This window comes from Magallana gigas, chromosome 4 (genome assembly GCF_963853765.1).
Source record: "Magallana gigas chromosome 4, xbMagGiga1.1, whole genome shotgun sequence".
In the NCBI taxonomy this organism is placed as follows: Eukaryota; Metazoa; Mollusca; class Bivalvia; order Ostreida; family Ostreidae; genus Magallana; species Magallana gigas.
In genome coordinates this window covers 32,188,677-32,211,740 of record NC_088856.1, presented here as the reverse complement: position 1 = coordinate 32,211,740, position 23,064 = coordinate 32,188,677, and the positions used below count along the sequence as shown (strand labels likewise).

At 39.3% G+C, this 23,064-nt stretch overlaps 1 protein-coding gene across 1 annotated transcript in view; it reads right to left on the bottom strand.

The window, feature by feature from the left end:
• LOC105342567 (uncharacterized) overlaps positions 1-23,064 on the bottom strand; it is a 78,803-nt gene that overhangs the window by 23,419 nt on the left and 32,320 nt on the right. The window contains exons 33-76 of the mRNA XM_066083324.1: positions 22,904-23,056; positions 22,135-22,733; positions 21,567-21,790; positions 21,065-21,243; positions 20,681-20,829; positions 20,086-20,277; positions 19,501-19,645; positions 19,149-19,289; positions 18,757-18,921; positions 18,113-18,298; positions 17,380-17,797; positions 16,780-17,102; positions 16,424-16,648; positions 15,984-16,151; positions 15,176-15,677; positions 14,905-15,046; positions 14,211-14,378; positions 13,667-13,895; positions 13,190-13,380; positions 12,799-12,901; positions 11,981-12,409; positions 11,260-11,838; positions 10,634-10,894; positions 10,080-10,241; positions 9,763-9,932; positions 9,284-9,487; positions 8,647-8,904; positions 8,069-8,384; positions 7,430-7,659; positions 7,036-7,189; positions 6,451-6,779; positions 6,040-6,263; positions 5,592-5,863; positions 5,256-5,365; positions 4,782-4,940; positions 4,569-4,686; positions 4,191-4,422; positions 3,662-3,951; positions 2,787-3,074; positions 2,252-2,420; positions 1,583-1,808; positions 1,021-1,261; positions 710-832; positions 24-214 (exon numbers count right to left, since the gene is read on the bottom strand). Of these exons, the coding sequence (XP_065939396.1) occupies positions 24-214; positions 710-832; positions 1,021-1,261; positions 1,583-1,808; positions 2,252-2,420; positions 2,787-3,074; positions 3,662-3,951; positions 4,191-4,422; positions 4,569-4,686; positions 4,782-4,940; positions 5,256-5,365; positions 5,592-5,863; positions 6,040-6,263; positions 6,451-6,779; positions 7,036-7,189; positions 7,430-7,659; positions 8,069-8,384; positions 8,647-8,904; positions 9,284-9,487; positions 9,763-9,932; positions 10,080-10,241; positions 10,634-10,894; positions 11,260-11,838; positions 11,981-12,409; positions 12,799-12,901; positions 13,190-13,380; positions 13,667-13,895; positions 14,211-14,378; positions 14,905-15,046; positions 15,176-15,677; positions 15,984-16,151; positions 16,424-16,648; positions 16,780-17,102; positions 17,380-17,797; positions 18,113-18,298; positions 18,757-18,921; positions 19,149-19,289; positions 19,501-19,645; positions 20,086-20,277; positions 20,681-20,829; positions 21,065-21,243; positions 21,567-21,790; positions 22,135-22,733; positions 22,904-23,056 (10,337 nt within the window). The remainder of the gene's footprint in view (positions 1-23; positions 215-709; positions 833-1,020; positions 1,262-1,582; positions 1,809-2,251; positions 2,421-2,786; positions 3,075-3,661; positions 3,952-4,190; positions 4,423-4,568; positions 4,687-4,781; positions 4,941-5,255; positions 5,366-5,591; positions 5,864-6,039; positions 6,264-6,450; positions 6,780-7,035; positions 7,190-7,429; positions 7,660-8,068; positions 8,385-8,646; positions 8,905-9,283; positions 9,488-9,762; positions 9,933-10,079; positions 10,242-10,633; positions 10,895-11,259; positions 11,839-11,980; positions 12,410-12,798; positions 12,902-13,189; positions 13,381-13,666; positions 13,896-14,210; positions 14,379-14,904; positions 15,047-15,175; positions 15,678-15,983; positions 16,152-16,423; positions 16,649-16,779; positions 17,103-17,379; positions 17,798-18,112; positions 18,299-18,756; positions 18,922-19,148; positions 19,290-19,500; positions 19,646-20,085; positions 20,278-20,680; positions 20,830-21,064; positions 21,244-21,566; positions 21,791-22,134; positions 22,734-22,903; positions 23,057-23,064) is intronic.

Sequence of the window (23,064 nt, the reverse complement as noted above, 5' to 3'; positions counted from 1 at the left end):
TATTTAAGTATGGCCAGACTTGCCTTAATGGTGAATGCCTCTTTGTTAGCAATAATGATCTTTGTTTTTGAGCCACTTTCAATGTAGATGGTTCCAGCTCCTCCGTATCCACTAATGGAGGTTCCTCCGTATGCCTCAAAAGATCCGGTCCATTCATCTACTGTGTACCTCACAGCCAGTCTGCCACCCCCACCTCCACCAGTGTTAGAAAGACCTGCAACGGAATCCATGCAGTCAAAATACAAACTCTACAGGGACATATAACTATAAGATAATGACCACTGAAGTCCTTCTCCCCCACCCTCTACTAAAATTTTAAAAATCTGATGATTCCAATGTCTTAAATGCGGTAGAATCCTTATTTCAAACAATGAGTAAATATTAGTGTAAAATTGCGATAGGCACCCTTCACAGATTTTAAAATCTTGCTTTTATTTTTCTGACATTTGATAACCACAATACCATAATTATAGTTGTGAGCTCATGATTTATTATCATAGCAATTTGATCGAAATGGTGGATATCATAGAATTTAGTAGTTGCATAAAATAAGGAATCTACAGTACGGGACACCAAGGCTTAAGAATTTCTTGTTTGAATTTACGAAAAATGATACATATAATTTGAAATTAGAAGAAAAAAAATTGTTGTTAAATAATATTTTGTAGAATGTTTTTATCATTTTAGTATTGAGAAATTTGAGACTGACCATTTCCACCATTGACTTGAAGAGTTCCTGATCCATACAGTTCTCTGGTGTGTAACCACAGACTGCCTCCACTGGCTCCACCTGTTCTATCCTGGGCAGAGGCACCATTACAACTGATGATTCCTGAATTTAATATTACATGAAAAAATTGTCAATGAGGGAATACTTTTTTTTTTTAATAAGATCAACTACTGTTTTAAAACATGCATTGATGCAAGTACACCTGTGGACAATAACTTTGACAGAGACACATAGTAGACAATTAGTCTTATACAATTAAAATGATAAAATAATGGGTTATAAACAAGTACCATTGATGGTAGCTGATGTGGTAGCATTGATCTTTATGACTCCACCACCTGGTAATACCACTGGTTTATCAGTTGAAAACCCAGGGTCAAATATAGCATCACTGCCAGCATCTTGTGGGTCCTTTACATCTCCATAGAAGTAGCCACCATGGTTGGAGGTGGTTCCTCTCCCTCCCATTCCACCATGTCCTGCCCCCGCCCCATTGTACCCCACTCCAATACCTCCACCGAAAGACATCGCCTGAAGTAAGGTAATGAGTATGGACTTAACAAGGGCATATGCATTTATTATTACAACATTCTAGTAATTGTTGTGGATATTCTGTAAACACATTATATTAAGAGTGTTTGATATTTGGCAAAAATTGGTTTTTCAATAAGTAAACATAGACTTGATTTAAAGTTTGTCAAAATCTCTAGTATGTATACATATATATGCTTGACATTATATGATGTCCTTGATTTATTTAAAGCTGCATCCCGCCAAAAGTCCAAAATAGATTACACATTAAAAATGTAGTACAGCAAAGATGTCTGAAACAAAAATGGAAGTTTTCCTGACCTTTCCATCAGCGTGGATGTGGGCGGAGCTGTCCACAATGAGACGAGACACCTGTATGTCTATCCTGTCCACCACGACCTCACCCCCACTCTGTACCTCCAGGGTATCCCCCCTCAGTACCATGCCCCTCCCATTACTGTTAATCTCCAGCACTCCCCCACCCTCCACCTTGACACTTGTGAAAGTTATTTCCTTCTCACGGATTATGCTACTGTTTCCAAATGGTCTGTAAAATACATGTACTCCATTATGCTTATATGATTTAGGTCTTACAAATAAAACAGGTCAGGTACTACCAACCACATAAACCCAAGACAACAGTGAAACTTTGAAAAAGTGAAAAATAACAATTTCAAAATTTGATTGCAAGCTTTCCAATGAAAAAATATAACTGGAGGTATTTGGTTATAATACATTTTTCATTATTTTTGCAATCCTTTCAATTTCACAAAGAAAGAAACAAATTGAAGATATTCTCACTATACTGTTTATTCTCACTATACTGTGAGAAAACAATTTTCAAAATTGCAAAATTTGACTTACACAAGATCAGTGATCATCATAATAGACTAACTTCATTTTTTGCAAAAATTAAAAAAACCTTACTAAATATTTGATAGCACATGTACCTGTACACAAGACGACAGGATGTCCTGTGTATATACTTACTTGAGTATCACTTTTCCCCGTGGTCCAATGACGAGGTTCTCTACCCCCGTCAGTGTCCCCTCAAGCTCTATGGTGATGTTGTTGACAAACAGATACTGCTCAGCAGACATCACTCCACCGGGGTAGATCTGTAGGCCAAACTGGAGGTCAGGGCTGTCCGCAGGTAGTTCTTAAATCAAAATAAAACAAATCCATAAGAGATTCATTTGCCTTTGGGAAAAGTACCATAAAAAACACACTTCATATAATATTAGTAAGGCTTTCATTGAAAAGAATTTTATGTGCAATAATTCAAATACATTTGATTTTTGTGAGCCAAATTGAACGTTTGCCTTTGAACTATTCATAGTTTCTACCTCTCCCTCTATTTTTTTTTCAAATATCAATTACAGTATTCCTTTAAGCTTTGTCCACCTAAGGAGAAGTGTTATAGAGATTTGTCATTAGGGTATATACATAGAATCAGATGAATCCTTGCAAATTTTTATTGAAAGGAGGAGTATAATGATTAAAACAAAAATTTGATCAAGTTTACCAGCAAACAGCTCCTGTTGTGGCCCAATGTGGAACATTCCACTCTTGTCTCCGGACGTCTTGGCGATGATGACGTTTTGTGTGAAGCTGTCGATGTTCCTGCGGTGGAGAGCCAGGTGGGCCCGCCCAGACAGGTAGATCTGGCTGAAGTTATGGGTGTGGCTCCCGGCGGGGTCATACAGCCAGGTGTGAAAGCTGTGCTCCCCTCGATGAACGTCACCCAAAATCCCAAAGTCTATTTTGGGTTCTCTGGGTGAGCACAAGTTGTTGTTGTCCACCACAAGTTTATCTAGGTAAGAGATTTTTTAACAACCATCGGTACAATTACAATGAAAGCTTACTAACATCATTTGTTTTTATAGAATTTCTACATTTAGTGAATTCTTCACTATCCTTAAGATAGAAAACCATTAAATGTAAATGCTGTAAATAAAGAAATGTCTGAGTAATGGAATTTTCTGCAAATCTAATGTAGAAAAGAGTTTTCAATTTATTACAATTCGAATAGTTTTAGATAGTCTACATGCAGTATTTCACAGGTATACACTATAAAAATATAACCCCACCATAAAAATACATATTATTACAAGCTGCAAAATTTTAACCCCATATAAATACTGTATACAGGGAAATATTCGCCCCGTTTTATTTTCGCCCCTTTTGCCCTTGTTGTCAAAGGACAAATTTAAGACTGGGCGAATTCTATATTGCAAATAATATCTATGTTAACTTAACTGCATCTGGGCGAATTCAAGGTGGGATGAGACCGTTTGCAATTGTCAAAGAATGAAAATAACACAGGGCGAAAATAACCCTGTATACAATAATCATATTTAATGTTTGTTTACAGTATTTCCAACACAGATAAACACTGACCTTCCTTTGTAACCAGATTTCTCTGCAACACAGTACCAGCCCCACCACACTCGTATCCACCCCTTCCACCATGGGAGAAGATGGATCCCGTGAAGAGATTGTCTTCATAGTAGATAGCGACTCTTCCACCCCCACCTCCCCCTCCCGGACAATTTGTGGAGCCAGGATTCAACACAGCACCACCTTGTACATCAATGACACCACTCCCCTTCAGTTTGTCTGTGACAATAGATACACCACCACCTGCACCACCCCCTGCCCTCCCACCGGATCCTGATTTACCATCACTCCTATGAACAACATATAAACTCATTCAGAAAATCCAGTCAGTACCTGGAATCCTAGATAAATACAAGGAATTATTATCCATGTAAAATTGCAAGAAGTTACCCTTGTGGATTTTATAAACTTGCTGGGTTTTTTTTCTTTTGTTTTGAACTATCACATGACATTAAAATAAACATTTGAAGTTTGAGGCTGAGTCATTTGAGAGGAGATATTTAAGGTCTGAATGTGGAGGAGTTCTTACTTGAGCTGTCCGTCCAGCAGGACCTCCCTGGCCTGTATCTGGATGACCCCTCCTCCTCGCCCCCCTCTCTGACTGGCGACGGGGGTACAGGTGGAGGCCAGTGCTCCCGTCGATCCACCATTTCCTCCAAATTCTCTGGGGTTATACATTGAGCCGTAGTTAGAAGGGGCTCCTACCACAGGTTGGTTTGACCCTTGACCTCCACCGGCCCCACCCCCTCCACCTCCCCCACCTGAAAATGATATATTTTATTAAGTGACTGAAAACTTTAAAATGACTTAAAAATGACTTGAAACTTTCTGAAAAAATTAAAAAATGTTTTTCTTATATATGTACTGGTTCATCACAAATTAAATGACACATAAATTCATAATTTACCTGCAGCAGGTGAGTCAGGTGCATTCTGGGGGATTCCATTGAGAGCCCGTCCTCCAGTGTCTATCACCCCAGCGGCATCTATTTGTACTTTATCTGCGACCACATTCAACCAAGGGACCTGTAAAAGTGAATAATGGTATGTTGATCTTGATCAACAAAATATCCAAACAATCAATGGAAAAAAAATTCAAGTTTTACAGATATAATTCATACAGTGATTGTGCTGCCAGCTTTTAGGATCAGAGCATCTGATAAATTGAGACTTAGAGATGGGTTAAATTCGTCCTCAAAATCTGAGGACATTTTGCCATCAGCAAAGATCTGGACATTGTTGAAGGAAAACACTCTGTCTGGGAGACCGATGGAATGTCCCTGTTCAAAAGACAAAACAATAACTACCATATAATGTGTGTATATAACGATAATGAATGAATTGAAATTAATTAAAGTTGATGTCTGTCAATCAACTGCGGCCACCAACTTCATCAAAAACAATTGTCTGAAAATGCCACCTTAAAACTGATTTATTAATTCTTCACTTCTGAATCAAAAGCAAAGCATGTTACATATGATGAATTTGTTTAAACAACATGTCAGTCAGTTCTGTGCTGGGCATGTACTTCTTGTCTGTGAACAGTGTGTGTATACAGAGTGTGTACATTATGTGTGTACTGTGTATGTGCATACCTGGGGTCCCAACAAGAGGTTAACACCCCGGCCGATCTGTAGATTTTCCACACCCCCGAGTCCTCCGTCCATTATAAATGTCTTGTAAGACAGATCTACCAACTGCACCTCTGTAAAACGACAGGGACCAAACTTACTGTTAAGTGCATCTGTACTGAGAATTCTTAAGTACAATCTACATTCTTTCTCATTTTTAATAGTTTATTATAACACTGATGAAAAAGCTATATACTACATTCACATTGAATAGTAACCAACCTGTCTATTAAGTAAATGTCTTTGCAATTTGCATATGTCATTTGAGTCGCCATAATGATTCCACAGTAAGTAACTCACCACTAGGCAGAATGACCTGGGACCTCTCATACACCCTGACGGCCGCAGGGAAGGGGACGTCCCCCTCCTGTATAGTGATGGCCTGCTCCGGGGATGTGTGCAGCATGCCCGACCTGTCACCGTGGATGTTTCCTATTGTTATCATGCTGTCATTCCTAGAAACCTCCTGGGAGAATGCAAGGTGCCCTCCTCCTGTGATGTAGAGCTCATCGATGGAGACCTCGAGGTCCTCGGGATAGGACACAATGTAGGTCCTCATGCTGTCCTTCATCCTATTATAGAAGTTATAAATTTGTTACATGATTTAGTATTCATTTGAGACAAATGTATAAACTTCATTGAATTTCAAATATATATCCAATTGTTTTATCATCTGATGCTTTAACACTGTTCAATTTAGGTCTATAGTATCAGTATCAAAATATAAATATTTTTTACAAATACTTGCCTGTCTTCAGGTAGATATGGACTAAGCGGTTTATAACCATTGTTGTCAACATACACAGTGACCACCGTGTTGTTTACACTGTCCGGAGCACTCACAAACACAGTTCCCGAACCACCCTGCTCCGACTGGCTCCTCCCACCGTATGTCTGGTACTTCCCGCGGAATCCATTGGAGCTGGTCACATAGACGGAGATTCTTCCTCCTCCTCCCCCACCTCCAAGCTCCTGGAGTTAAAGAATTCAATTTACATATTAAATGTTGAACAAAACTAGACATTTCTTGGAGCAAGAAAAATGAGTGAAATACATGACTCCATTGAAAAAAAACAAATTTTTCACTTCATTTCATTATGTTGGCCGGGGAAACTTCACTTGAATCTCTAGAATTATGAAAAAAAAATTTTCTGCCTACCATTTTGCTTGGATTGGTCTCTGAGGAGCAATATCTTCCCACAGAACCACAGTAATATGCCCAGTTCCACTTTGCCCACCAAAATGAGTAACAGTTACTCCGCATAGCGTTACATTCAGTGGCACTGCTTGTGGCGTCTGCTGCGCAGGTTGCCACAAACCTGTTCCTGTCACAGCACTGGTTGTTGCGGCTTGCACAGGAGGGCACACAGTTGTACCCAACCCAGTAATAGCCATCTGTACACTGGAGACACCGCCGCTCGCGGTCACACAGATGACAGTGGGCCACACAGGCTCCATCGCCGCCACTGGCAGAGACCACACCCGTTCCTGCAAATCAGACAAATAATGCTCAATTATTGTAAAATATATTTTCTACTTCAGTAATGAGAAAATTCAAACTAAAAATATAGTATTTTGAAATTTTTTACTAAACTCTTAAAAATGACTGCATTAAGATAATTTTTTTCCTTATGTAACATAAGGATAAAGGATATTTCATGACAATAGATTTCTCATTCATTCTTATCAAAATGATTGTTATAGGGAAATTAATGTTGCAACAAATCTTTTTCTTGTGTTTTACCTAGGAAATGGGGAGTTTCTAACAAGATGCTTCCGCCCGATCCCCCTCCAGCTTTTGGGGACATTGCCGTGGCTCCATCCCCCAGGATCAGGCCGTCTATCTCCATCTTATGTAGGGCTCTCAGATGCACTATCCCTCCTCCTTCACTTCCAACCTATAATTTGGAAAATAAAAAAAAATGACTTATATGCATAACTTAAGAATGAATATTTTCACTTATAATTGGTATATATCATTCTTCATAATTAGATTATATAGTTTTAAAAAATACTGTAAATAAGAAATGGAAAAAAAATATTAAACTTTTTAAAAAATCAAGATATAAAATTATCGAATACTTTAACTTTTACAATTATGAATTTTTTTAAAGTATGAACAAAAATAGCACACAAACTTGATTGTTTGAGATAAAGGATCCTCCACTTCCATACTCTGTGGCTGACCGGTATCGACCATAGGCTGGTGCTGCATACAAAGCATGGCTCCCAGCTCCACCAAGCCCACCATGAGAACCACCAGATCCACCCCTCGGGTCAGCTACCCCTGCAGCCTTGCCTAAGCCGGGCTGGTATCCCCGCCCTGTTGTGTTTAGCACGCCATCGGTGTCAAGTGTGATGTTGACAGCTGTGAAGTACAAGCAGGCACATTGTTGTATTGATTGTAAATGAATGCAGGTCAAAGACGACATTTTGTTAATCAAACTTTTGTTAAGTTTATATTATAAATTTTTGCATGTTTTAATCATAATTTCAGATAATATAATGTTGATTTGAAGATTTGACCATCTGAAAAGAAAGATCATAACTCTCACTGCAGATAAATGACTATGATCACTCTTTTATCAAACTGTCAAATTTAAACAAAATCTTTGTTTTTACCTTAAAAGGTATGTAGAAAGTTAATGGCGCATTTCATTAACCATATAATTTTGATATCTTTTGGGAAATCATCATCACTCAAAATTTAAAATGAAAATTAAACCCAAAATTAACTCAGCTGTTAGCTATAACCTTCAACATGACTATCCACTGACCCTGAAGGTAGACATTGTTGGTCCTGAACTCTCCCCCTCCCTGGATGTGCAGACTACCGGTCAGGGTGACGTTCAATTTATTGTTTTCTTTGGCAGTTCCCATGAAACTGAACAACCCTCCATCCAGAATAGTGATGCTGTCCATCACAAAGTCGTTCCTGCTGGACCGTGAGTTGTTAAGACGAGCGGGGGGATACACGGTGAAGCTTCCGTCCAACGAGATGTTGAGTGTTGCCACACCGCGGAGAAGTCCCCCGTACAATGTGATGCGGCAGTCACGCAGGTATGTGTCGTAGGGAAGGTTCACTGTGGCATTCTACATAAAAATTGATCCAAACATACATTGTCAAATAATTTCAACTTAAATTGTTTAATGAATTGAAAATTTCAAGCATGAAAACAAAACTTCTTTTTGTAACTGATATTTCGAATTTTTCTTTCTCCCCTTTTCAGTCTTTTTTTTTTTTTTAAATTTTCAGCTTATAATTATCCTTAAAAAACCCCCCAAAAATACAGGGAAAAAAAATTAAATTGGGGATGTGGAGAGGAGGAAGATTTTGTCTGTGACTCCAGCATACCTGGTACAGTTTGACATCAAAGGTGAGGACTGTGGTGGAGTTGAAGTCTATGTTGAGCCACATGAGTGGTTCCACATGGATGACTGCCGTGTGGTCCCCTGCTACCTTAGTCAGAGTCAGATCCCTCTGTCCCGTGGTGGGCAGGCCCCTTGAATCTAATGCTAGGAGACCAACCTCAGCATGGTTTCCGAGGTCCAGAGTATCTAGGTCATGCTCCGATGTCTTCTTCTCGGGGATGGTGATCCTCGTTTTACGACTCTGTCGGAAAGGAAATAATCCTGATGCAATTTTTTTTTGGCAATAAATGAAACATGCAAAAAATCTGTCAGTTATTGTCTGCTATTATTGGTAAATTTAATTTAAAAAAAAAAAAAAAAAAATGCAAACAAGTGCATGGCATATTATTGAAAAAGGGGAGATCAGTATACTTCAGTTGGTTACATAAAATAATTAATTGTATACACATGTACATTCTTTTGCCAATCTTATGATAAAATATATAATTTTGGGCAACATATTCTGTTACATTGATGACAACGGTTCTTGAAATTGAATGAATAATAGACAAAGAAACTGTAAGAGAACTGGGAGAACTAGAGATGTCCCCCAGGCATTGTTGACCCCTCCTCAAACATACCCCTGATCCTCCCTGGTTGTAGATGACCAGTTTCCTTTCCGGCTGGGACTGGACATTGTTGAGGTACACTGTCCCTGCGGCCCCATTCTCTCCCAGGGTGCCCACCCCACCATTAGAGCGGAACTCCCCAGTGTAGCTGGTGATGTTGTACACGATTCCCACACGACCACCCCCTCCTCCATTACGACCAGAACCTCCCATCACCTACAGCAATCCAATGTTGTATAATTATGTTATTGTCTAAAGGTCTCACAACATTGTCATATTGTTAATTTTCTTCATAAGTATTAAAGTTTATGTATAAATTCCTGGATTCATCATACTTTGTTGAAATCATCATACTTTGTTGGGACTATGATTTTCAGATTATTTGTTTATACAACTTAGACCCATTTACATTATCTCTAGAAAATCCAATGAAAATTTACAATCTCAGTAAAAGGTGTTTATAAGTCATATAAATTAATGTTCCTTTCTACCTGGACCTGGCCAGAACCATCGAAGTGGTAGGTGGTGATATAAATGCTCCCTCCTGATCCACCACCGGAGAATCCCGAGTGAGCCGAAGCCTGCCCACTGGCTCTCAGAACACCATCCACCTTCATTTCCTCAGAGAGGTTAAAGGTCAAGATTCCACCACCACAACCACCTTCACATGGATACAAATGTTGATGTTCACAACCTAACCTGGCCTTTTTAACTCTACAGTTAATCTGTGCTGAGTTTATCTTTCACTTTTATTTATGTTGTTTCTTTATCAGGTAAATATCTTTGACATAAATGCTGAAAGGAGTACCTTTGTATCCATTTCCTGTCCCTCCTCCGCTGCCAAAATCTGAGGGCTTGCTGAATGACCCGTACGCTGGAGAGGCGGGATGGGAGGCACTCTCAGCCCCACCCTCCCCTCCATAACTATCCCCTGTACCATACTGACCAATGGTGTATCCCTTACCAGGCCCTGGGGAAAACAATTCAAATAATGGTTATTGCTTATCACTATAATGGCTATTTTAAAATAACTACTTCTTGTCAATATGATTTAGAGAAGCCATAGTGTATGGTAAATGATATTGGTAATCAAACATAAGATTCCAGGCTATAATTTTCTGTTTATAATTCTTGTAATCAAAATATACGATTTCTATTTTACCTAAACTATGTTTCTGTTTTGATGTTGATAATTGCTTCATTCATTATAGCTACCATGAAAGCAACAAAATGTTGTCTTGAAGATTTTGAATGCATAAAGGATTACTCAATTGAGAGAGTTATATGAGAGTTTTACAAATCATGAAATAATTTTATTATCTCTTCCATGAATTATAGGCTGCCTTAATGCAGCAATTATACCTTTATCTGAGCAGTATCCCATATCATCGGCATCTACTTCTCCCAGAACATCTATGATCATTGTTTTAGCTTTGACCTTTAACCTTTTGGCCTTCAGCGCCCCCCCTGGATACACACGTAGATTTTGCCCTGTCAACACATGATTTTGCTCTCCATTGTTCATGGTCAGGTTGCCACGATTGCGGATATCTAGGGCAAGGAACTTGATTTCATCCACTCTTCTGAAGTCTGTGTTCATCATTTCATACACCCTTAGAGTACCTACAAAATAGTTACATGTTGTCTGTTCAAATTCCACAGAAAAAATCAAAAGTTACGGATAAAACTGATCATGACAAATTATCATATCCATTGGAATAACTGTCATAATTTTAAGATTCCAATATAAGAAAACTGACAGAATTTACTAAAGAGTTAACATATCTTATTTAGTGACTACCTGTACAATATTTGGTAGAAATTGAATTTTCAACAGGCTAGTGTAGATTTGATTAAGGGTATTTAATATGTACCTATTTACATACAATGCATGAAATTCAGTGATATACTTTATTTAGAGGAAGCTGTTTTTTCGTTAAAAAAATGCTTGCTAAAATATGCAGTCAACTATAATGTGTTTACTGTACCTCCATCCACAACGGTCAGATTTTCCACATTGTTGACTACTCCCTCCACCATGACGTTGACCCCCGCGACCCTCAACTCTCCCTGTAGGGTGGTATCTGCTCCGTGGTACAGAGACAGATGGTTCGGAATCTGACCACTCCCGATCCACAGGGACTGGTTAAAGCCGACATGCAGGTGTCCGCTCCTATCTCCCTCGATCATGACCACAGAAATGTTGATTCTCTGGGTAGGGTTGCTCGGGTTAAGAATGGCTAGCTGTGCCTGTCTGTAAATCTGCAGTTCATCCAGTGTGATTTCTGTTGTTGACTGGATCTCCGGAACAAAGGAGGGGTACCCCGAGGGGATCAGCCAGGTCATGGCACTGCTCTGGTTATACCTGGTGTAGGCAGAGGTGAGGTTCCTGAAGGGGTCTCTTGGTCCCTGGTTCTGGTTATCCACGTGGAGAGTTCTGTTGGTGATGAAGCCAGCTGGAACTTTTCCACTGCTGTCTAGGAGTGGGAGTTTATACAGGTATATGGTACCAGGGCCCCCCGGTTCTGCCTGTGTCCCACCTGGTCCCCCTTCTCCTCTTAGAGTTCCTGTGTACATTATATATTTTAAGTCAAAAATTTAACTAAATTTTTGTTTGACAATGTTTGTCCAAGGTTACCTTCAAATTACTTCTCATTATATCTAAAATATGACAAAAAGTTAGAAATAGTTTTTAAGATGTGACCTTACCCACAAAGAAATTGTAGTGATAGTAGAGAGCCATTCTCCCCCCGCCACCACCACCACCATGTGGTGCACTCTGGGCATGACCACTACCGCCTGCCACAGAGACAAGTCCATCTCCATCCACTGTATAGGTGTGGATCATGATGCTGCCACCACTCCCACCTCCAGCCTGTACCGACTCTGAGTTCCCTCCCCTTGCTGTCAGCTGACCATCGACAGTCAGCGTATGGCTGACGTTCAGTAGCATCCGTCCACCTCCTTTCCCTCCTTGGTGTGGAAAGAAGGCATGTCCTCCATTCTTGCCGAAGGATTGTGGATAGAGATATGACCCATGACCTGACCCTACGTCTGTTTGTCCTTGACCCTGTCCACCATTACCCCCGTGACCTCCACCAGAGGAACCACTGCGACTACCAACTCCATAACCAGGACCTGTGAAAGAAAAAAACACACAAATGCAAAACTTTATCACTAGTATGGCTCCATTAGCAAGCACTGCCAAAAGGAACAATTATGACTTATGAATTGTACAATGTCAAGTTTTTCTCTTTTAATTTAACTAAAAATTAGTTTTCAGTGTTATATATATTTGCATATTTTTATTAAGTTAAATTGTTCAACACATAATTAGATACATCATACTTTAATACACAAACATTACACTTTTCATTCATTTAAGAAAATCTAGTAAGATCATGCAGTCATGAGTTTTTTTATTTAACACATGAGTTATAATTGTTTTCCGTAATGTATAAGCATAATTCAGTACAATTCTTGGTGTTCTGAGCTTTCTACAAATTATGGTTTTGGGCATACATCACCTTTGGTTGCCTCAAATTCTGGCACCCCTCTGTCAGAGCTGAGAACTCCATAGGGCTCCACAGTGATGTTCACATACTTCAGGTCAAGGTCATTGGACAGGAGCTGAAATAATAAAGTCAGATAGATAAAAAAAAGTTAGACATTAAACCTTATATTTGTACAGTGTACCACTAGAAAACCTGCTTCTGGTTGGTGAACCTTGTATTTGATACTTTATAACACACAATTCCTCAACAACTTTCACTGGTTGAGATCTTAAGCCTTCTAAATTTCTTACTTTAAAAGATGGTAAAGTTAAAAGTCAACATTAACAGTATAGCAGTAATATCAAAAACTTAATGAATATCACATGATAAGGTGATTTAAAAACTTTGAGAAATTGGTCCCCACCGAAGCCCCACTTCTGACAGTGAGGGTGGTTCCCTGGAGTGTTGTGGTGGCCTCCCTGTCAGTGACCACTAACATGTGACCAAACGTCTTGATGTCCAGTCTGTCGATACGGTTCACCATGGGGCGGTGGTGATCGATCGTAAAATTACAGAGAGCATTCACCGTCAGGTTGTCCATTGTGGCAAAGGGGCCTGTAAAATAGAGGAATGGATGAAATATGGACATATTTCAGAAAAATCTCATGTTTCATACAATTTCTAGAGACTTTCAATCATTCAAATTAAACTTTGTATACACAACTAGCAAAACTGAATAAAAAAACCATACATCCTAGAGGGAAATTTTCTTACAAAATTCATACCTCTCAAAAAGTTCACATATTCAAAAAAAACTATCAGCATTCTTTGCCACTGCAATTCCTGAAAATTTGATGGAGAAGTGTGAATTTTTCCATGTTTTCTTCTTTCAGACACCAACCTTTAATGATGAAATCAATTTTTCTGCAGTCGGTCTTGGGAGGAAGTTGTACGAAGGACTCCCTCTGAGAAACGACAGCAAACTCCATCAGCGCTCTATCCTGGGTGAGGTTGAAAGATTGTGTGCGATGAACCACAGCACGACCTGTGTTGTCCCCAGCAACTTGATGTGCTACGACCTTGACATCTTTCCCTTCCATATCCAAAGCAGCTCCGCCTTTGACGTCCAACTGAAAAAAATTATACAATGCAGGATCAAATGAGGCATTGAATAAGTATATCATACATAGACTGTAAGTAAATTACATGTATATGTCCAAAAACTATACATCATGGAATATTTATACTATCAAAATATCATATAATAACTCGTATAATTTATTTCCAAGAATTATTAGAGTGCAAGTAAATCTAGAAAAAATACATTGGTTCCTGAGAATACCAATAGTTATGCTAGCTTCATCTATTTCTCCTTTTAAAATGATAAACATGGACTAATAATATAAAATATGAATTAAGTGGTTTGAACCCCAAGAGTTTAGTACCTTAGTGAACTCATACACCGTCCTCTGGTCCGTCGGATGGATGATGACCGCTGCGGTGGGGGAGTTGGTGTAGGGGGTCTGTGCCGTGGAGTCCGGATCTTCTCTGATGTAAAACTCTATCTCCCCCAATCCAGACACACTGCCCACTCCATGCAGAAAAATCCTCAACTGTAAAAATATCGCTGGTGATAAATTAATGCATAATTTGTGTGTTAGTTTCAAGCATTTTCATATAGATTAAACCTGCATCTGACAAGAATCCATGACTCCATACAAATACACCTCCAGATTACAGGAAACCATGGTGATTTACCTCAGTCGACTCCATGTAAATTTACCATACATTTACTTACATGTACAGTAAAACACGGTTATAGCGAACACGCTTATAATGAATTGACGGTTACAGCGGAGTGAATTTCATTCCCCAAGTTGTAAACTTGACGGATATAACGAATTACACTAATAACGAAGTTAAAATGCCCGTCCCTGAGACTTCGTTATAAGCGTGTTTTACTGTACTGCCATCTACCATGCTTGTGTGTGGCTTTCCTTCACTTTAAGCAAGAAACAGGTGGATTTATATTTTACCATTAATTATATTTACATTCAAAGTATGTAATATGAAATATTAACAATGTCTTAACTACATGTAAATGCGTTATTACCTACATCATTTGACCCTTCAACTTACCTGATCTACAAGTTGATTGACCCTGACTTTCCCATACTGCCCAGTCTGACATTTCTCTGTGGTCACAAATCCCCCCGTCAGGTCTGTTTCTGTACCATTGTAGTAAGCCACCACCTGATAGTATGATACCAGTGAAATCCATCTGTTGACAAAAGAATAAAGAAATACACAGCCATTGATTTAATATCTTCAATAAGAAATATTTATTTTCCAAAAAAAGATTTCAAAGTATTGTACATTCAAATGCCAAAAAAAAGAACCAAAATTTTACCTAGAAGACCAATAATTATCACAAAAGGGGAAAACTTTCAGATGATCCAAAAAACTGTTGTCTGGGACTGTCACAGTAAGAGTGGATTCCTTTGCACTGACAACGAAAAAGGTATTGGGAGAGCCATCAGTCAGTCTATTCAATGGGTAAGAACTAGTCGACATGGCCTTGTCCACACTGAACTGGAAAGGATGGTAGGCAGTGTAGGAAGTGGAGCTTCCTGAATGTGAAGCGTACAGAGAAAGCTTCTCCACCTCCCTGATTCTCTCACTGCGGCTAAATCCTCCATTGTCTACAATCAGTCTGGTTCTAGGTGAGATCAGGGATGAGATGTTGCTGAGATTTGAGACTGAGCTGTCGTTGAGATAGACGGTTCCTGCTCCACCATAGACCTGGGAGCCGTATCCTCCGTGGATCAGAAACTGACCAGTGTAGTGGTGTTCTCTGGAGTGGTAGATGGCGATTCTACCACCGGCACCTCCTCCACCATTACTGGATGCTCCTGTATAAAGATAATTTTATTAGTGTTAATGAAAAAATATTAAAAGCTTGATGAATTCTATCTTGCAATCCAGATTACAAAAGTATACATCTGGATGCATATTATTACTGTTAGTAAATATCTGATATAAGGTAATTTTGAATTCCATCAGGAGATGTTCAACTCACTTTGATGGCCAGATACTCAATATTTGAACTCTTATACAATTACACTCAAATATATATATGTAAGCTTCTTCCACAAGATCAGCACCTTCAGATGATTTTTAAAAATACTTTATCAGATTTTTCCATCCTGTATACTCACCCCTGCCCCCTGTGGCTTCAATGCTTCCCTCTCCATCCAAGTGACTAACGTAGACCAGAATACTCCCCCCTGATCCACCGCCTCCCGTCCATCCATCCCCAGATTCACCGTTGGCATGGAGACGACCTTCTACTCGAAGTTCATCAGAAATATACATGTGGATGACTCCTACAAGCCATCAAACTTTACATATTTTCTCCTAGGGCACACAAAAAGCAACATTACATTGATTTTAATAAACCTATCATTATAATTTATTCACCACTTATTAATAAATAAAGAAGAATTAGACAGTAGATGTAATATTGATTTCCAAAACATTATATTATAAGTTTAAAATTTTTTATTATATTTCTTAAATGTAGTGATATAACTCAGTTTTGTATCCATCTTTCTAAAACTTTTCACACCCCCCCCCCCTTTTCCTGTGTGCTACTCACCTCCTCCCCTTCCTCCTTGCCCGTCCTTGCCGGTGCCTCCCCCAGACCCCATCTGATCAGGGAGGTACAGAGAGCCGTAGGAGTAGGCAGAGTAGTAGGCCCACTTGGACCTGCCCCCTCTACCCCCGTGACCTGCGCCTGACCCCCCGAGCTGTTGTGTCTGTGGGAGACCAGCCCCAGGTCCACTGCTGCTGGTATACCCAGTAAAGTCTGCATGGAAATCCCCTGGAAAACAATCACACTCCTTTCAAATATAGGCCACCAATAAAAACTAACTATGACCTTGTCATTGTAATCATGAAACAAAGCTTGATGAAAAGAATGAAAATTGACTCAGAAAAAAAATCATTCCTGACCTGAGAGATCAATGGTCACATTTGTAGAATGAAGTTCAAGGTTATTGGTACGCAGGTAACCCTTGCCATTGACGATCACCCTGACCACTTCAAGTCTCATTCGCTTCTCTGCCGTCAGGGGTTCAAACTTTCCGCCCGCTCTGATGGTGATGTTGGTGACATTGATGGTGCCTTCTGGGAAACCGATGGTGTTGGCGTAAGACCAGATGTACAACTCGCCATTGTTTTCCACCACAACCTCGTCAATTCCAATAAGCGTAGCATTAAGCTCCGCCCACACATCTCGCATGGTTATTCTGCGAGGGATTTCCAGAGTGCTGTATCTATTTTTGATAAAACCATCAACAGAATTAGTTTCTGATTTGTGAATATGCTACGCCATACAAAGTATCTCTTCAGCATTACAGATTTATTACATAAATTTGATTCATTTAAAAAAACGTAAAAGACAATTCTGAATTTTAAAGAGACAAAGCATAAACTTTTAGCATAAATCTGCTATGAATTGAACAGATTTCAAAATTGTAAATTCTAAGAAGAACATGATTTTGACCATTAATTGAAATGCTCCATTAAATGTAATAAAAAATAGGATCAGACCTGTAGGCCATGATGTTAACAGGCATGTAGATATCAATGTCCTCGAATCCATATCTCTGTCTCCTGCCGCAGTGGAGCACCCCAGACCTATCTCCGTACAACTTGATTCCATAGATATTGATATCCTGACTGGATGTGTTGCTTAAAATAGCCACATGGGCATTGCCCGATATCGTCATGGTGTTGAAAAAGTACTCTGTGTCGTTGTGGTAGAGCCAAGTGACTCCACCCACTTCACTGATGTCATCGTAGGAGCCGTTGAGCAGGTTTCTGAGGCTTCCTTGAGTGAGGTCACTGCCTCTGGGGTAAGGATGGCCATTGTTGTCCACGTAGATTTTTCTGTGGAGGATGGTGCCGCTAGAGTTGGAGAGTTCCACATAGACTGTCCCTGCTCCCCCAGTCTCCAATGTACTGGTGCCTGACAGATTAAAAATATTATAAAATGTGTATTTCATACTCTAACACAGTTGAAAATTTTCTTTTTGATTATACTATTAATCTTAAATATCATAAATATCAATTTGTACAAGTTCAAGCACTAAGGCTAAAGCAAGTATTGTACTGGTCTGATATTCAAAAAAGATATCTTATGAACTTTTAATGATTTCCATCATCCATTATAAAAGGAACTTTTATTTAAACCTTTGGTGAAATTTTAGATTGAAAGTACACAAAAATAACATCAAGTGGGAATTACAATTCTTTGATTCAGCACAGTATTGAGAGAACACACCTCCGTAAGCCTGCAGGGTGATGTTGAGTTTGTTGATGTTCCTGCTCTGTATGGAGATCCTTCCTCCAGCGCCCCCACCCCCCTGTACCGTGCTGTCCTTGTTTCCTTCACCCCCAGTGGCGGTCAGCAGACCGTGTCCAACTATCTCCTCACACACGATCCAGATACTCCCTCCCGATCCACCACCTATCAAGTACAGGGGTCAATAGTTCAACTGTCAGTAATATGTTCATATTCATATCATTGTCAGTGCCATTGTCAATAATGCAAAATCCCATGAAATGTCAGCTGATGATGTGATTACGACACTGAAGAATTGTGGTGAATTTCATAAGCAGCCAGAATATATATACCACAAATTAGAATAATTCAGACACCATTCATAATACACATTATTCTTGTCATATTTCTAAAAATCAAATTAAATTAAAAGTGAAAAAATTTAAATGCACAAGATCATGTGTATTCACTATTTTGTAAACAATACTTGAACTACAGTTCCAACTTATGAAACTTCCACACTTACAGTCTGATATTGACATACATGTACATGGCCCTTATACAAAGATTAATTTAGAAATCCATCTCAACTAAATCTATCATCATCTGACATACCCCCTCCCCATCCCTCCCTGCATACACACCTGCTCCCTGCCCTGTCCTGCTATCTGGAGGGTTACCGTCCACTGAGATCTCCCCATCAATGTCCACATGGCGGCTTCTGATGGCGATACGACCACCACCACTACCACCAATGATACCGTCTACCACTTCATTACCATACGGTTCATCTCCAAAGTACAAGTGGTCTGAAATAAAAATAAATACAAAATCTATGGTAACTAGTAGATATAGATAATAATAAAACTATTTAACAATTGAAAGAAACTTTAATAATCTAAATACATTCCTAAAACAAAACAGTAAAAAGTTAAAAGTTACCCATAGGTTTTAACATTTTGCCAATTGCCTATCCAATTATATCTTGTCAAGTAAACTGGAGAAACAGTATTTTAGTGTTTTGTGTTACACTTACCCCTAAGCTTTCCATAGCCTCCTGGACAGCCATAGGTAGTGGGGGTGTACATGGAGTCGTAGCCCAGCCCCACCGTCTGACTGGATGCCGCCCTACCCCCAGAACCACCGTGACCAGCACCACTGCCTCCCGCCAAATCACCTTACGCAAATATACACAGAAATGAATACAAAATACTTCACACATTCAGAAGTCTTTCATGAATGAACAACATGATGTCTTTTAGTTTGTTTTGTCATTCCTTTATAGCATATTTTCTAACAGTTGCAAAGACCTTGTATAAGATCCAGTTTTAATGAAGATTATGTGTATTTAAAAACCATCCTGATGATGGGGGTCATATGCTACAGACCTGTGCCATAACATGGGTGGCTGAGACTGTGGTCCCTGTACCCGGAGCCGTCCAGGTTGATGAGTCCCCCAGAGAACACGGCCAGGAGGTGGTGGGTCAGGATCTGGATCCCCGAGTTGATCCAGAAATGTCCTCCACCATAAACCTACAACCCACAACCCACCACACAAGTACTAGTACCTTATCTGTATGTCTATACATATCATTCAAGACAATATTCTGATGTTCACGATGTTAAGGCCATTATAAAAAAGAAATCAAATTGTCTGTCTGTCTGTCTCTCTCTCTTTCTCTTAGCAAAAATAAAACTTGGAACTACAATTAACTTTCATGAAAACATTTTTTTTTAATATGGATTTCTGATCACAATGATTACAATGTTTAAACCAAGTTGGCTTATATTATTGGACGAGGGATTTGAAAATTATTAATCATTGATACAATAAATGTAAATATTGTCATGTCATCAAATACTGTATGTCCCCAAGTACCATATCTTGAGTTTTTAAAATTCCAAATACCAGTATAACAACAATGAGTAAAGAAGGAATGAATCTTTAAAACTTTTCTTTCTATCTGACTTACAGTGAGATTTGTGGCGACCATTGTGAACTGGTTCTGTGGGGTGTAGGTCTTCATTTGGAACGTCCCCTTGTCCTGGACATGGAGCGACTTCAGAGAGATGTGGGCTTTCTGATTGGCTGTTCCTATGCTACCATTGGTGTCCACGGTGACAACCCCACCATCAAACACATATATGTCCTCTATACCGGTGACCTAATAGAACATGGATGCAAATAAAATACTGTGGAATCATATACAAACAATTGGCAGGAGGATTCCATGGAATGCGATAAATTTTCCTGATATAATTTTGTAGTTTGTATGATTAATGATTTTATACAGTTTAGTATGTTTTTCATAATTCATTATTTAATGAATTATGAATAAGGGAGATCCAAGAAATTCATAAAAATTGAGCCACCACAAATCTTTTTAATGCCACAGCACAAAATATTTCCAAAAGTATTCATATGCAACTTTCCTGCAATCCAAGTACAGTACATGTATAATGTGCTTGATCCAAATTAATTTAAAAGATAAAAAAAAAGGATTGTTCACATTTCCCAATTAAGGATTCTAAATAAAAAAGACTTCATATCCTCTGGTTTAACTTTACCTCCCCTGAGTTGTGGAGTTGGGTTTTGTAGAAGAATGTGCGGGGAGGATACACTGCCTGTCCACGCTCATACACGTGGGCATTGAATGGAACATCAGTCTCTGTCTGATTCACCGTCAACTTCTGTCCGTACCCCACATGAATCCAACCTACCATTGATATAATTTAAATTTATTTTTATTTGAAATGGTATACATCAAGCTTTTTTTTATTTTCAAATTCTTTGAAAACATATTTTAAAGATAATTGAAAAAATTGTTAGTCTTATAACTTAAAAGCATACAAATAAAAAAATCTAATACATACCCTAACACTGTACAAAATTAAAGCTTATACAGGACAGCAAAATACAAATACTGTCTATCAAACCTATTTTCCTCTGACCTGTTTTGTCACTGACCACCCTGCCTGAGGAGACCTGTACGGGGGTCATGAGGCTGGTGTGGGACAGGAAGGCTAGGTGGGCACCCCCCTGTATGGTCAGTCTGGATAGGCTGTAGTCTGGGTGGGCAGACTCAGTGAACCCCCATGTACTCGCTCCATTCAGTTCAAGATACCGATATCTGAGATGGTAAAAATGTTTCTTAAGAATTTAAAGACAATAAAAAGTTTTAAAAATAACAAAATATATGCATGAAGAGAGTAACAATACATGTGACATTGTATAAATCTATAGACAATTTGTTTAAGAGTGAAAATCCATACAAACAAACATATTCAAAGGAAAATAAGATAATATGATTCAAGGTAAAAATGAGGGAAAGATTCATCTAAATAATATGTTAAAACTTTTATTTTCATTTTTCTATAATTAGCTTACAATGAAATCTTTAAGACTAAAAAGACTGTAAGTTAACATCTTCAGACTTCACAGAAATGGCCACACCTGTCTTCGTTGTTCTGCCCATCTGCAAATATTTCAATCTCTGACAGACTGGCTCGGTTCCAGCAGGACCACCTACTGGGGCTGTTGGTGACCATCTCAATAACAAAGGAGGTGGCTCTCCGCATCACAGGGAGGCGGAGGTATGACCCCTGGAGGATGGGACTGCGAGGGTATACGTAACCTGGGGTCACAACGAAGGGAAGGGGACCATAGTAACCAGTTACCTGGGGTTAAAAAAAATAGTCAGAAATTTAAATTATCTTTAATACTGGATTTAAGTCCTTTTATTTACAGTAGATTAGTAATTAAAATGCAAGGAATTGCATAAAATCGTGAGAAATACCCCTTGCAGATTTTATAACCTCGCAATTATTTTTCTGATATTTGTGAATTATATGACATTATAGCAAAATTTGGCATTGCCAATTTTATACTCTGACTCATGATTAGATGCAAGATGTTGGAATTACAGAATTAGGTACTGGTACAAACATAATGTAAGAAATATGCAGCTAAGCTTAGATTTCCTTAATTATGGAAATTCAGAAGCAAATAAAACATGTAATACCTTGAACTTTGTTGGGAATCTAGATTCAGGATAGATCTTGAGATGGTTGACAAAAGTGATATTGTTGGCCAGTCTTATGGTGATGGTAGCCGACCCAGAGTCAGCCGTGTAATACTGGTGTTTCTCTGCCGCCAGTGTTTGGTCAAACAGATTCATCAGTACATGGGAAGAAGAGTCATAGTTTTCACAATTAAGGTATGGAATTGAAACATAAGTAGCCGCTGATGACTGGATCCTGTGGCCTGCCTGAGACATGAAGGATGAACCGCGGTGATACCCTGCCTCATCAATGCCCAGATCCAGCCTCCGGCCCTCGTTTGGAATCTCCGACTTCTCCGCTCTCTGTTTCTGTCCATTGTTATCCGCAAGCAGAGAACTGACTCCCGTGATTGGGTCCTCGATATACACTGTTCCTGATGCCCCAGGTTCTGCCCCTGTTGTGGGGTTTCCCTGTCCCCCCGGTACATTGTACACGCCCCTGTATGGAGGGATAGTGTAATGGGAAGACTGGTAGAGAGCAATGCGACCTCCAGAACCCCCACCCCCCACACTGGGATCAGCCATTCCTCCATAGGCCTGGATTGCTCCTGTATGACTTCCTATAATTCATGATCATTATTAATTCACCTGAAAATTCATAGGCATTGCCAAAAGGAATAGCATCAGCTAAACTTTTATCTTTTCATGACCAATTCCCACTTTATTGGTTTTAAATTTATGTACATGTATAACAGTCTCCATCAGAGATATAACGTCAATCATTCCTGACCTGTATAGTTGACCGTGGTGATGTGTATACTGCCCCCTGACCCCCCACTGGCTGAGTACCAGTTAGTCACACCCCGCACGTTCTCACTGTTGGCTTTGATGTAACCATCCACCGTCAGGGTGTGGTCAATGTTTAGTTCTAAGATTCCACCACCTACAACA